The following is a 14,922-nucleotide window of genomic DNA, read 5'->3' as shown; positions in this document are numbered from 1 at the left end:
AGGTGACTACCATGGCATTGGTATTAGCCCCATGTAAAGGCCTGTGTGCACACAATTTTTACGAACCATTTTAATTAGGTATTTTACGTTATTCATTGTCAGTCTAAACTCAATGTTTTGAGCATATAGCAAATACAACATTGTATAATGGATCTTTAGACAGCTCTTTATAAAAAAGTATAAAATACCTTTACGTGGCTTCTCTTCTCTTAGGCTTTAGACATCTGGTAGTTCAGGAGGCTGCCCAAAAGTTCCTTACCTTTAGTAGTTCACTTCATGATCATGCATCACCAGTTCCTTGCAAGGGGAATGACTTCTGCATAAAGTGGCATCACACGCAGATTTTATAAATTGATTAAAAATTGAGTGATAGATTATTTATTTTTCTCCAATTACCCCAGTTAGATAGAGTGCTGCACAATCAGTATATTCAAGCTAGGTCTAGCAACAATGACAGTTCCAAGGCAAATAGAGTGAACACTAACAGCAGCACAACTTTTTCTATTCTTGTTCAATGGTGGTTGGCACACAGCTTTTAGGTGCATTAACGCCACCTGCTACAATCAAGTGTTGATCAGAAAGGTTACAGGATTCTAACATTTCTTCTTCTTTGGGGTTCATCAGCAGCTTGCATCCATGATGTTGCAATACTGCCATCTCCTGGAGTTATTTAACTTAACAGATTTTCCTCTTCAATCCAGTTTTCTTTAGAAAGTTTAACAGATATTTCCTGCCACTTCCTTGTCCACCTCCATCACACTCCAGTCAAGTCAGTGGCTTGTGCACCTGCTCCTGTTAGCCCTGTGCTTTTATTTTTCTCCATCATGTTCTTTCTTTACATTCCAAATTTCCTGCAGTTACCTGATGTCGATCTTCTGTTTCTGGTATCTGACAATTGCTGTATCTCAACCTTTGGAGAACACAGTCTACCCGGCCAATGAAGGCCGCCTCCTTGGTAGGTTGCGTAGACCGCAACGGTCAACTTGAAATGAGATGTGTTTTGCCTGATTCTATTTCAACAGACATGCCGTTCGCTGTTTGGTTGAGTTGAAGCGTGACACTTAAACATTATATGTTTTTTCGTTTGCTGGTGCCATTACCTATTTGAAAAATGGTTCCAGCTCAAACTGCTCGCAAATTCAAGTGACTTCATGAATTCAGGCCAATCCACACATGAATCCACACGTCAAACATGGCTTCAGTCCTGCTTCAGTCCCAACTCTCTCCATCACAGCGGGACCTGTGTCATGTGATCGATGAAGTGCCTTGTGCCTGGAAAACAAAACCGAGGGTGTAGAATTCAGCGGTCATGACGACATTCTACATCCGGTGTGTTGGCGCGAGACTTGTCCGCTCGGTCTTGTCAGAGACTTCAGACTGACTCCATCGCTGCACGTCTGCACAGAGACTGAGACCCCCCAGCTGCTGAACAAGACCCCCGAGGAGGAGGACCAGCACTCAGACCTGCAGGTAACTCCATCACTGTCTGTAGTGGACCGGAAGTCAGAGCGCGCTCCTGCCAGGCTGCTGTGAACTGGAGCTAACCAGCGGCTACATAACATTAGCATTAGCAACAAGTGGAGCATATACTGCAGCTCACACTCACTAATGTCATTGTATTAGCATTTTACATTATGTTGTTGGTGCAGTGACGTGCAAGTGTCATTAATGGTCAAGCTGGTGATTATAACTGGTTGTCCTTCATATTCTGCTGAAATCAGGCAGTCTGATATGAATCTATAACAATAATCTAACAGCATTATTTGTAGATAATATTCTGAATGGTTCATCTGAATATTTGAAGTAACCAGAAAAATAGAATGTACATTATTTTTCTCAAAATGTTATTGTAGTAGAAGTAGAAACAGTGAAGGTACAAGTAACTCAATATGTTATCAAAGTCTAACTTGAACTGAACTGGACAGAACATTTAATCATATGATTATTGAAATTTTGGGTGATAAAACAGTAACAATTCTTACTGCAGTTCATATCTGTCAATAAATTGCTCGTGCATTGTAGAAACATAGTGAGGAGGTGCAGCACAGCAACTGTTTTAAATGTTCTACCTGAGAATGATGAAGTGTCATCATTCTCTGCTCATGAAGACAATTTTAAAACCGCAACCTGCACTCAGGAGCAACAATCAGTCTGGAAACTCAATAGAAATTATCATTTTAATTTAATCGTGATATTAACCAACTGATGATTAATCTTGATAACTTTGTGGCATATTGCGCAACACTAATATAATCTCACGGGAGATGACATTTTTGGTCAACATAAAATGTGTCACAACAGACCATTATGCATCATAGTATTACAGAGACGCCCTAACCCTAACCTCCAGGTGCAAGACAATTCCTGCCTAAATTGTGACTCATATTTCATTTAAAATATCAAAATAATTGCAATATGATATATTTAGCTTATTATTTAATCTTTGTAATGATAAGTTAGGTTAAGATATTTTAAATGAAGTCTTGTTGACAGTGTGGGTTCGCTCCTATTAAAAAGTTAATACATTGCATTGTCCTTGTCCTCAACAATCATTGTACAAACAGGTATTTGTGATGTGCTCTCTTGATTATGAGATACTGAAAATGTGTGTCTTTTCATTTCCTTTGTGCTGGCTGATGGTGTATGGACATATTCAGGATGAACTGCGAACTTCTGGCAACTTGCAGTGCTCTCGGCTATCTAGAGGGGGACACCTATCACAAGGAAACAGATTGTTTGGGTAAGTTTGTTCTGAAGTGGTCAAATATTTAGTTACTAAGGAGAACAAGCTATTTATTTTTGCATTTAAAACAGTCATCGGTGAACTGTTTCCTCCGTCTGTATTGCAGAGAGTGTGAAAGACTTGATCAGGTATTTACGCCATGAAGATGACACCCGTGATGTCCGCCAGGAGCTGGGAGCAGGCCAGATTGTACAGAATGACCTTCTGCCTATTATCATTCAACATGGGCAAGATAAAGCCTTATTTGATGCCTCTATCAGGTAAAAAAAAAAAAAACTCACACTGCAATGTTATGCCAATAACTTTTTCATTTTTTTTCTGGATGCTGTAGTTGTTGGTAAATAAGATAAACAATTGTGCCTCATATGTCTCCTATCTCCTTTTTCTCAGGCTAATGGTCAACCTCACTCAGCCTGCTATGCTTTGCTTTGGTAAAGTCCCTGACGACCCTGTGTTTAGACATCACTTTCTGCAAGTGACATCTCATTTACAAGCCTATAAAGAGGTACTTGAACCCATTTAATTGCATAAACACTATTTATTTTATTTTTTATATGTATATTTATGCAGTAAATATTGTGATGTAGGATTTAGCAGAATGTCCTTTTTATTTTCAGGCATTTGCCAGTGAAAAGGTGTTTGGCACTTTAAGTGAGATGTTGTACAACCTTCTGCAACTGGTGAGTGTTTTACTGGTAATCATCTTTGCCTCCATCCGGCATGTTAACTACATTATATAATGCTTCTGTTTGTTCATGTGTTTCTCTGTCAGGACTGGGAGGAGAGGCAGGAGGAGGATAACCTACTGATAGAGAGGGTCCTGCTGCTGGTCAGGAATGTACTTCATGTACCTGCAGACCCCTGTGAAGAGAAGGTCTGATTCTAACATGCATACCATGTTTATTCTCATTGAGACAAACCCCTGGGTTTATCTTTCATCTCAGCTACCTTTAATTTCTCCTTCCCCAATCCTTGTCTGTCCTCCTCACTGTAGAAAGTGGACGATGATGCCAGCATCCATGACAGGCTGCTGTGGGCCATTCACATGAGCGGGTTTGATGACCTGGTAAAGTTCCTGGCGTCAGCTCAGAGTGAGCAGCAGTGGAGCATGCATGTGTTGGAAATCATTTCCCTCATGTTCAGAGACCAGGTTAGATTGAATATACTGATGTTGTTCACATAGAGATTGTCAGCTGTTTTCTGTGTTCTGAGCTCCTCCTCTTCCTCTCCTGCAGACCCCGGAGGCTCTGGTGAGCGCTGGTCATGCCCGTTCAACGGAGGAGAAGCAGAGAGACTGTCAGGAACTGGAGGTGTTGAGGCAGAAAGAGCTCGCAGAGAAACGTTCTCGCACTTTACAAAGAGGAACCAGGTGACGCACAAACTCTTTACTGCCAAGGTTACAAGATGGAACAGTGGACATAAAGTCTAGTTTCAAAACAGCTTTATTAAAAAAGTAATAACAACCTTTACACTTTTCAAGGTAAATAAAGCTGCTTTAAAGGAGTAAGGAAAATAAAACAAAACAAACCAAGTACAAACAATAATAGGTGTGATTGTTGGAGGTATTAGTTAAAGAAATACCACCAGACTGAAGAATATCTGTCTGTGCTATGTCTCTTTTAGACACTCTCGCTTTGGAGGATCCTATGTTGTCCAAGGTCTCAAAGCAATCGGAGACAAAGATGTGATCTATCACAGAAATATTCATAATGTGAGTAACTCCACTCATCTGTCATGTGAAGAAATCTTAGTATTAACAACCTGAACAAAAATGATTTTAATACGTGTCTATGTTTTGTTTTTCTTAGTTCAAACATTACACTCATGACACAGGCAAAACGTTGAGACGGGTTCCAAAAAGGAATCGACAGGCCAAGGAATCTAAGGAGAAACGACGTTCTGCCTTAAACGTGCGACTCTTCCTGCGAGAGTTTTGCATGGACTTCTTGGAGAACTGCTATAATCACCTCATGTACCTGGTCAAGGTAAGCCTCAGTGTCAGGAATGAGTCAGTGTATTAGATTGTATTACTGTAGAAAAAGTTAAACAGTATTTTTTATTTTATTTACCATTGACAGCCTAAACTCATAGCACATGGTTTTTGACCCGTTTCCTCTTGTCCTCCATAGGAAAGTCTGATTCGAGAGCAAACTCAGCAACATGATGAAACCTACTACCTCTGGTCCCTCAGCTTTTTCATGGCCTTCAATCGTGGCAACGGTTTCCGTGCTGACTTGGTTTCTGAGACCATTTCCGTCCGTGCCTTTCATTTCATTGAGCGCAACATCACCAACTACTATGAGATGCTGCTGACCGACCGCAAAGAGGCCACATCCTGGTCCCGCCGGTAAGAAGATCACTCTGAAGAAGGCCTGCAAACATTTCATCAACCTGAGGGTTGACTGCAGGCTTATGGCAAAATCTATAGTGACACAGGTTGCACTTAAACCACAAAACAACCAGACTAACAGAATAATTAAATGTTATTGAGCATAAATTCATACCCTAACAGTGTCATAGAATAGTTTTCAAGCAACCCGATGGTCACGTTTGAATAATAAGCAATTCAATTACTCTCTGAATTTCAACTCCTTACAGGGTTCAACTTTTCAGCGTTGAAATGTTTGCTGGCAGGTGTAAAGAAAACGTTTGGGCCCAGACTGATGTATCTTTTTCTTCTCTAGGATGCACTTGGCTCTAAAGGCATATCAAGAGCTGCTGCTCACTGTGAACGAGATGGATCAGTCACAGGATGACAGCATCCGTCAGAGTTCTAACGTTATTAAAAGTAAGATGCTCACAGTATTTCATTATGTGATTAAACTCTGATATGTAGCCGGCTAACTGGACTCATGTTCTCTCATCATTCCATTTTGCTTCAAATAAGGATTTTGTTATGCAACAAACTCGATTAAAATTCTAGTCTAGATCTTGAATATGTCAACATCATTGTCTCATCTATTTGTTGTAACCTTCCAGGTAACATCTTCTACCTGATGGAATACAGGGAGATTTTTCTAACGTTGCTGAGGAAGTTTGATGAAACCAAACAGCCTCACTCTTACCTCAAAGACTTGGTGGAGTCGACTCATCTTTTCTTGCGCATGTTGGAACGCTTCTGCAAAGGTCGCAGAAACTTGATGGTTCAGGTAATAGTTAGTTGGCTAGTGCATGTGTAAATGTTTTCCATTAGCGCCTGCTTGGATACTAATATCTATCTGTGTTTGCTCTGCAGAAGAAGAAGGTGAGGCGGAAAAAGTCTCGAGGTGATAAAAATCTCCCAAATCCAGAGACTACTCCAGAAGCCCTGGCGGAAGCCTTCAGGATTGTGGAGGAGGAGCTGAAGACTTCAGGGTTTCAGGTCCGTGTAAGAATTGTCTTCAGAGACAATTTATCATCTGAATTTGTGTTTTGTGTTAGTGGAAGATTATGAGAGGCACATTCTGCACAGGAGTATTTCATATCTGAGAGATTTTCTAAACTTGAAAATGTTTTTTCTGCTTTGCTGTGCACAGTTGTCAGAGTCTTTGACTGAAAGCATTGTGCCATTTGATGCCACATCTGAAACTCCTCTAGAGGAGCAGCGGACTGAGGCTATGGTACGAGTTCAGGACGCCATGCTGAGTCGACTGGGACCAGAAGCACTGGCACTGCTGCGAGCTGCCAGGTCAGTTAGACTCAGTTATTTTTCTTTATCAATCAATCTTTCTACAGTTTTTGTTTTTTCTGACAGCCAAAGATGACATTTAAAAAAAATGCTTTATTCTCCCCAACCAACAGTCCCAAATATTTATATATTTTAAAATAATATAAATGTAGAAAAATAAAGAATATTTCCATAGAATGGGAACCAATCAATATTGCGGGATTTGCTTGATTCAACTGCAATAACCACCAATTCATTTTCAGAATTGTTTCATATTCCTTTTTGTTATTGATCATGTGATTTAAGCTGTTATTCCATCACCCTCTCAGACCAGTCACTTCTAGTTATGTCTTTAAGATTGTCCCCTTGTCGTCCTCAGAGAGGTGTGGCCGGAGGGAGACGTGTTTGGTTCAGCTGATGTGGATCCTGAGGAGGAACTGGAGCTGCTCAAGCAGATCATGCACGCCAACCTGCCAAGTAAAACAATAACACTGACCCTTTGTACTAAGGCCACATTTAACCATTATTTTGAGCATTGATTCCTCTGCCGATCAGTTCTTTTTTTCTTGATGAAAATAATTCAAATAATTAATCTCTTGTTAAACTAGTGGATGACTCATTTTCTTTTGATTGACTAATTATTGGGGCTCTACTTTGTACCAGAGCATCTATGTAGCATTGGGTTTAAACGTTACCTTTTCATTTCAGGGTCCTCTCCTCCTGAGCCTGTGGTAGAGGAGGATGATGATGGATTAGAGTTAGAAGAAGAAGAGTTGGAGTCCGTCCAAGTTTCTGAAACTGAGTTCAACTTTCTCGACTTCATCAAGAAGTAAGCAAAACAGTCGCACTTACTTTGAGGATAACCTCCATGACAGATACTTGTCCTACTGCTTCCTCAAACAATCGGTGACCTTTCTAATAAGATGTCACGTTTCTCTTACCCCTCTCAGGTTTGCCAGCTCCAATATTGTGCATCCATACCTCGTCCTATTAAAATCCTTCTCAAAAAACTCTCCTCACACAAACCACTGCATTGTTCGAATGCTGCACCGCCTGGCCTTTGACCTCAAAATGGACGCCCTGCTTTTCCAGCTGTCGGTGTTCAACCTTTTCAACAAAATCCTGAGTGACCCCGCTGCAGCTGCTTACAGGGTACAGTAATAACAGATAGGAGAGAGAATAAAACCTTTTTGATGACCTAGACTGTACAGTACCTTCAATCCAAGATTCACCTTTCATTCTGTCCTTCACAGGAACTGGTGACCTTTGCCAAGTATGTGCTGAAGCGTTTCTTTTCACTGGCAAAAGAAAACAACAAGGCATATGTTGAACTACTGTTCTGGAAAAATGTGGGAGCTGTACGTGAGATGACGGAGGGCTACAGCAAAGACGGGTCAGTTTCTCCATTTTTGTTTTTTCTTTATTGTTAGTTTGTGTCTAGCTGTGTTATGTAAAATTTGCATTTGTTACTAAAATATAGGTCAAAGATGGACTTTGATTCAATTTATTTAACTTGATAGAACTCAGCAGGAGAGTGTGGAGGAAGGACATGTGGCAGAGTAATTCGGTACAAGGATACCAGGCCTATATTCTGTGTCTTTATTTTAAATTATTTAAATATATGATTATTTTTGCATCGGTGGATGAACGTAGTGGAAATCATGATCTGGCATTACTTATAACAATTGAGCAAATCTTGGTTTCTGCTGTATGAAATATTGTCTCCCTACATATATCAGAGAGGGAACGAAACAAACCTGGACTGAGGAGGAGGAAGAGGAGTTGCGCAAGCTCTTTGAGGAGCACCGTCATTCTGAAGGTTGGCTTTCTCTTTGTTTGTTGTTCCCACATCTTTTCTGTTTGTTGTTTTATTTGATGTAGTTTCATTGCTAGGTACTTGTGAATTCATTTTTCTCACTGTTCGTATGTCTAGTGCCAGACATAGTGGAGACTTTGCTGCCATTGCTCAGCGGCAGCACCCGAACTCGGCGGCAGGTCGGGACACAGCTGGTGCGTATGGGTCTGGTGGACAACGCTAAGGAACTGAAGAAACAGAAGTATGTACTCTAGAAAGAATATGGCGAGTAATGCTCTGTAGAAAGGCTTTACCAGGTTTACAATCAGAACTGATGTGTTTTTATTTTTCCCAAAGGATCGGTACACGCATTGTACTTTGGACTGAGGAGCAAGAGGAGGAGCTGCAGATGCTGTTTGAGGAGTACAAAGATTCTGACGGTACTGGGCTCATTATGTCGTGCATGAGGGAATTACGTGACCTTTCACTGTACCTGCCCCCTCTGTTCCAGTCCCTGTAGTAACAGTAGTCTCAGAAACACTTCATGGTTTGTGTGGTGACCCTCTTGTACTCTCACAGATGTGCTGGGTAATATCCTGAAGAAGCTCACTGCCAAGCGCTCCCGTGCACGAGTGGTGGACAAGCTGCTCAGCATGGGCCTGGTGTCTGAGAGAAGAGAACTCTATAAGAAGAGAAGTCGTAATGCTCACGGGAAGAGCTCTGGGAAAAAAATGGTAAAGTTATTTTAGCTGTACGATGCATCTTTTTTGCAGAAAAGATTAAATATGTGAAGACTTTCAAAATATAAGCTCCCTGTGTTCAAGTATTTTTTAAAGAAATGGTGTCGCTAAAATGAAGACTCTTTTTTTTGTGCCACAGACTGAAGAAGAGTTCCTGTCAGAACTAACACAAGGTGACCTGGATGATTCTATGGACAGAGATGAGGGAGAGGATGGGGAGGATGAGTCTGAAGAGAGTGAGGAAGATGAAGAGCCGGAGAGGGAAGAATCCCAAAATCACGTGAGGAAGAACCAAAGTGGGCACGTCCCAGTGGAGAGGAGAGCTGATGTAGGCCCCATGGTCACTGCTCTGCATCAGGGAGGTGAGACTAAAGCCAAACTTCTTAGACGTTTTACAGCTCTACTTTATCCACCTTTATTAAATTGAAATGGCCAAAGGCTGAAATGTAAATTTTTAATAAGAATTTGGGGATATCATTTATTTTTGAAGATAATGCTAGTCTGTTTTTTATTAGATAATTAAGTAAGTATTTCCAAGACAATTATTTTGTTCAAACTTTCTTGGACAACATGAATTAAGAACCCGATTTCATGTTTTTATAAGGCATGTCTGGACCTCTGTTGTGGCTACAGAACTGTCTTAACAGAACAGCAAATGACCGCGAAGAAGATGGTGAGTGAAACTGTCAAATACATTTTGGACTTGTTTCATTTCTTTACTGTATTGAAAGTTATTTTAGGTTTGGTGGGAGTTAAGTGTGAGTATATAAAATCGTTGCTGCCCAGGTCTGTCCCAGCCTGTGCCACTGGTCCCTCTTACCGAAACAAATGAGGACGCCATGGATAACAAGAGCATCCAGAGGCTGTTACGCAAAATGGGGATGCGGCCACCGGCAAATGAACAGGTGTTTATTTTTTTTTATGATGTCACAAAATCCCTGCCATAACTTGTTTCTAATCTTTTGCTAATGACGGTTTTGTTGTGTTTGTGTTTGATTGCAAATTACCTAGATAATTAATATGATAGAATAAGAAAAACATCATATAATGTTGCCAACATTTGAAAATGTACTAGAAGGGCACTCGGTAGAGTGCACACCTCCACAAAGGCCCATCAGTCCCCTGATTATAAAACCACATTTAAAGACACTAGATCCAGACTTTTATTTGAAAAGTTACCACTTTTCACATGTTTATGAATATCATTCCCCTAAACAGTTCCATGGACTAATCTCTGAGCAAATTTTTAAAGTGAAAAATCATTCCTCGATCTGCTCCAAAATTCCCTTGGGTCACAGCTTAACCCTCCACAAACTTAATGGAAATCAGTTCAGTCGTTTTTGCATAATATTGTTGACTAACAAACAAATGCCAGTGAAAACATAACCTCTTTGGTGGAGGTAATTAACGGAGTTAATGTTTGATAACCAGGAAACTTTCTGGAGAATCCCAGAAAAGATCAGCGTATCCCAGCTCCGCAGTGCAGCTGCAGCTCTTAGTCTGAGAGAGGAGGAACCCAGAGTTGGTGAGGAGCAGGAGAGACCCACGAGTCAATCTGAAAAACACCTGGAGGAGGAGGAGGAAGCAGAGGTGTCAGGTGAACAGAGAACTCAGGCTCTGAGAGCTCTGCTGCTCTCACGAAAAAGGAAACCCCGCACCACCAAGCAAACAGGTATGTCTGGTCTTGCACAATCGTCGCCTTGTGGTGTCAGGTGACACCAGTTAATTACAGCTTTCTCATATAATGTAAGCATTAAGTTACATGGTGCACATTATATGCAAGCCAAGCAGCCAGGAATGTTGTATTAGGAACAAGTCACTGTTAATGCTTTGATTTCGTGAGAATATACATAATTTCCCAACAAAATAATTGAAATCCACTGCAATGCTCAAATGTTGTTTTGCCTTTTGAACTGTAATTTTAAATTTAATTGTGAAGACCTGTTCACCTGTGTTTTTATTATGTTTTTCGGGTCCGTCCCATACCTGTGAACGCAATATCTCAACATTGCCTGGAGAGAATTTCTTCAAATTTGGTACAAATATTCACTTGGACCCAAGGATGAACTGATTCAATTTTGGGGCCTGGAGGTCAAAGGTCAAGATCCCAGTGACCTTCTGTCCCTGTAAATGTAATATATCAGGGCAACATGTAGAGAATTTAATTACATCTGGCACAATTAGTTTTGACTTGTCCTCAAAGTGATCACATATTTCAATGGTCAAAAGTAAAGGTCACCGTGACCTTTTATGAATCTGGAAAATGTATGTACACGGAAACTGCACTGGTTGACGGAGGCATACAGCTGCAGTGATATTTCTGGTTCATTGTAAATCTGCTGCTAATTGGATGGGTCGAGCTCTAAGATTGTATTTGTGTTTTTTAGCCTCTGTATCAGATTTCACCTCCATGGAGGATACAGAAAGTACAGCTAAGAGGTGAGCTATCCCCCTTTGTATTTGTTTATCAGATAAGCCAAACCACAGCTGAGAAATGTCTATTTTTACATTTAAATTATCTACTTCAATCAGGTCCCAAAAGAAGAACTCAGCTAAAAGAAGCAGAGTGTTGGACGATGACGACGAGGAGGAGAAAGGTATTTTACTCACTTGGTTGGACACCAATTTAGAAACTTGAGTTTTAATGTATTTAAGACATAGACTGTGTATAAAGATGGACGACGCGTCTCCACTTCCCCCTGTTGTTAAAAAATGAAGCTGAAATATCAATAAACACTGTAGTAGTGATTGTGGTGTGGAGCTGCTGTATATATGACTGCTGATACATGCACTGTTTATGACCTATACAGTGTATATATATATATATGTGTATGTCAATCTTTATGTACAGTCTATGGTTAAATCTTGTAGAAGTAATGTTAAATAATAATTGCAGCATTAACACCGTTCTCTCTAAACAGAAGCGGACTCCTCCACTGCCATGGATATGGATACAAAGAGTGATGCAGATTCAGAGCAGGAGGATATCTCTGCTCCTGTGAAGCGTAGACGGAAGATGGTCTTAATTGATGAAGAGGAAGACGAGGATTAGTGATGAGCTTTAATGGACTGTTAAAGCTGCGGACACGGGGGACTGGTTTTGCTCGGAGGTGGATGCAGCTCTCTGGAGGAAGTTCATTCCAGACTGTAGAAACACTGTTAATAGAAAAACAGAGCAGCCCAAAGAAATTATCCCTTAGCCATGCCTCTTTGTCTGTGCTGCTTATATTTGCATTGATTGGACCATTTTCTGTAATAATGCCTACTAAGTTCCTTGTGTCTTTCTATTCTGTAAGTTACTTTCCTTTGTTTTCCAATTTTAGACTTCAATTATTAATCGACAATTTCATTTTTCACACGTTTTACTTGTTGTTTACTTGTTAATAAAAAAGCACTGTTGTCAAAATAGTGTCTTACTGGCTGCCTTTGCCCTTTTTTCTCTTGCACGGCATCTTTTTAAACACTAGAGGGCAGTTAAGTGTTGACTGGATAATTTTACTTATTAGTGTAGGGAGTAATTGATCATGTATCGTATGTAGAATATCTGAATTGAACTTTTTTAAATACATGTGTATCACTTATAAGTTTTTTTTTAAATCTTAATTCTGAGTGTCCCTCTGTAGTGAGCGAGGACAGGCTCAGGAAAGACTAAATCCTTACTTGTGTTTGTGTCTTGCACTTTCTACTAGAATGACATGAACATATGTCATTCGACAGAGCTTTCTTTAACACAGCGATCCCGTGTCCATCTGCAGTCGCTGCCTGTAGTGGTTCACATTTTCCAGCTGTGTCGGCGGTGGTCTCTTGTCCTCACATCTGGACCACGTTAGTAACTTCCTGTCACAGCATCTGCTCTGCCCCCATCCCACCGAGCCAAAGGCAGAATCTGACAATCTACAGATACTGCTGTGAGTTCAACATATGTGCACAGTGTTTAGTGGGTGGGTGCTCTTCTTGGAGCTAAGAGGTTAAAGGGACATAATTTCCTCTGCACACAAATGCCTTAAATGTCTCCATGAATTTAAGCTAAACCAGGCTGTATGGAAGCCTGAAGGGGACTAGTTTAAATCCATAGTGTAAACCTGAATATCAAAATGTAGATCCACTGTAGCAAAATAATTTCCCATGTATGTATGTAGGGGGTTGTTGCAATACAAATTAAAATGCTGGTGCAATTTTCATTTTCAGATACTTAGATGGGGTTTTTCTCATCATATTAAAGTATATGGGAAAAGCTGTTAGACATGCAATATTCAATGCTGTACCCATGGACTGTATAAAAAAAAATCAACATGACAGCTCCCTAAAAGTGAAGCCACTGTTTCTCGGCTGGCTGCAGTTCATAAATCCAACCACCTCCATGTTAATGGATGGGATATGGTCTAAATTAAACAGTGAACATTATTTGATAGAAATGAATATAGAAATGTCATAATTGACAGATTGATCTAGTGTGTGCTCCATCCCCTGATCGCCTCTTGGCAGACTCTGGCTCCAAATGCGCAAGATGGCAATGTTTGTATCCAGGATAGTTTTAACAGGAGGAAGTGATACATATATGTTGCCAGGTTATGTATGAGTTGCCAGGTTTTGAGTTGCCAGTTATTCTGTTGTTGGCATTGAGCCTCTTTCAGCTGGACACTCTGTCCTCATAGCATTTCATCTCACAAAGCAAACTATTTGAAAGACTGTAAAACCTTGAATCATCAGTAAAAGTGCTGGATAAATTATAGATTTATTAAGAAGTTTATAGAACACTTTAAACTCAACTTATTATTTTTCTCCGGGATAATCAATTAAATATAAATGCTTTCCAGGGAGCCCTGGTTAGTAGTATAGCTTAACTTTTGCTGTAAGGAGCCTTCTTAGTCATTTGCAGTGCAGACTTTTAGGCAGATTTGTACAACTTGACAATGCAATGTGGTCCTTATTAATGGCTTAGAGCTGATCCACAATTGTACATATTTGAACAATTACCAAAATCCCTTTATAAGACAACATAGAGATGAAATGCAGACATGACTAACATACAACTCTGTCTATACTGGGCCAGTAATGAGCTCCACATGTTGAGACAGTGACCAGAATTTGAATGTGAAGGCGGACAAGTTGAATTACAGGCTAACTCGTTTTGTATTCCTGCTGCTACACACTGAGGAGCACTGGGAATTCGCTGGGCTCATGGAGCACCAACTGGTGACACAAGACCCTGAGGATTGTGTTGGTACTTTCAGAGGGAATGACCTACAGCTGTGCGTGCAGAGACTGTGGGAGCGCTTCATTCCTCTCCGCAGGGTACGGCAGAGGAAGAGGAGGAGGAGGAGGAGGAGGTGGCTGTGTGGTGTGCCAGGGACAGGATATACTTATTTATTTATAACAACGACTGTAGACAGTACGGCCACAATGCTAACAGCTCCACAACTGCTCCCACGTGTGCATTGTTTACGGCTGGCAGGGTGTTCACCGTTGACATAAACAAATGGGGATCATTTTATGGGTTTGGGATAGTCCTGTGTGCAGATCATTCAGATACATCGATTATTGCTTTTGCCATGCTAGATTCTACGATTTCTTGAAGTGACTTGATCATTGTGGAAACACATTTCCAGGAAGATATAGCAGTAGAAAAGTGTTTGAGCATTCTGCCCAAGATGATTTAATATGGGGACAATTAAAAGATTCTTAGTTTCTTGTGCTCTTCATAGGAAGGAGGTGATGTCATTGTTGACAAGCTCCATAAGCACTAGCATCTTCCTCTCCTGAAAAAACATCAGATACTAAAACTAGAAGCTGAGTAAAGATGCTGGTTCGTCTTTTTCCTGTGAACGTCAGAATCTCTGCTCCACAGCTCAAATCCAAAATACACAAAAGCAAACAAAAAACTGTCACGAACTGGAGAGAGAAAATGCAATCAATCCCTAATACTTAAAGGGACTCTTACCTTTGTTGCATTTGAGAATTACAGCACATTCGAATCATCCCGCCTTCCTCCAATGCC

General features: G+C 40.6%; 1 protein-coding gene across 1 annotated transcript; it reads left to right on the top strand.

Moving 5' to 3' along the window:
* The first annotated feature begins 1,422 nt into the window (after positions 1-1,422).
* timeless (timeless circadian clock) lies at positions 1,423-12,252 on the top strand. Its single transcript, XM_061069597.1, has 30 exons — positions 1,423-1,470; positions 2,658-2,740; positions 2,850-3,003; positions 3,134-3,248; positions 3,361-3,423; positions 3,516-3,617; positions 3,738-3,893; positions 3,979-4,112; positions 4,367-4,454; positions 4,552-4,728; positions 4,873-5,090; positions 5,428-5,531; positions 5,723-5,892; positions 5,979-6,104; positions 6,259-6,410; positions 6,769-6,866; positions 7,098-7,218; positions 7,340-7,541; positions 7,643-7,782; positions 8,129-8,208; positions 8,323-8,446; positions 8,542-8,624; positions 8,764-8,918; positions 9,064-9,286; positions 9,529-9,597; positions 9,711-9,829; positions 10,356-10,596; positions 11,312-11,363; positions 11,457-11,521; positions 11,846-12,252. Exons 2-30 carry the CDS (start codon positions 2,659-2,661, stop codon positions 11,974-11,976), a joined length of 3,744 nt encoding a protein of 1,247 aa, XP_060925580.1. The 5' UTR covers positions 1,423-1,470; position 2,658; the 3' UTR covers positions 11,977-12,252.
* The last annotated feature ends 2,670 nt before the right edge of the window (positions 12,253-14,922 follow it).

This window comes from Limanda limanda, chromosome 4 (genome assembly GCF_963576545.1).
Source record: "Limanda limanda chromosome 4, fLimLim1.1, whole genome shotgun sequence".
NCBI classification, from domain to species: Eukaryota; Metazoa; Chordata; class Actinopteri; order Pleuronectiformes; family Pleuronectidae; genus Limanda; species Limanda limanda.
This window is presented reverse-complemented; position numbering and strand designations above follow the sequence as displayed.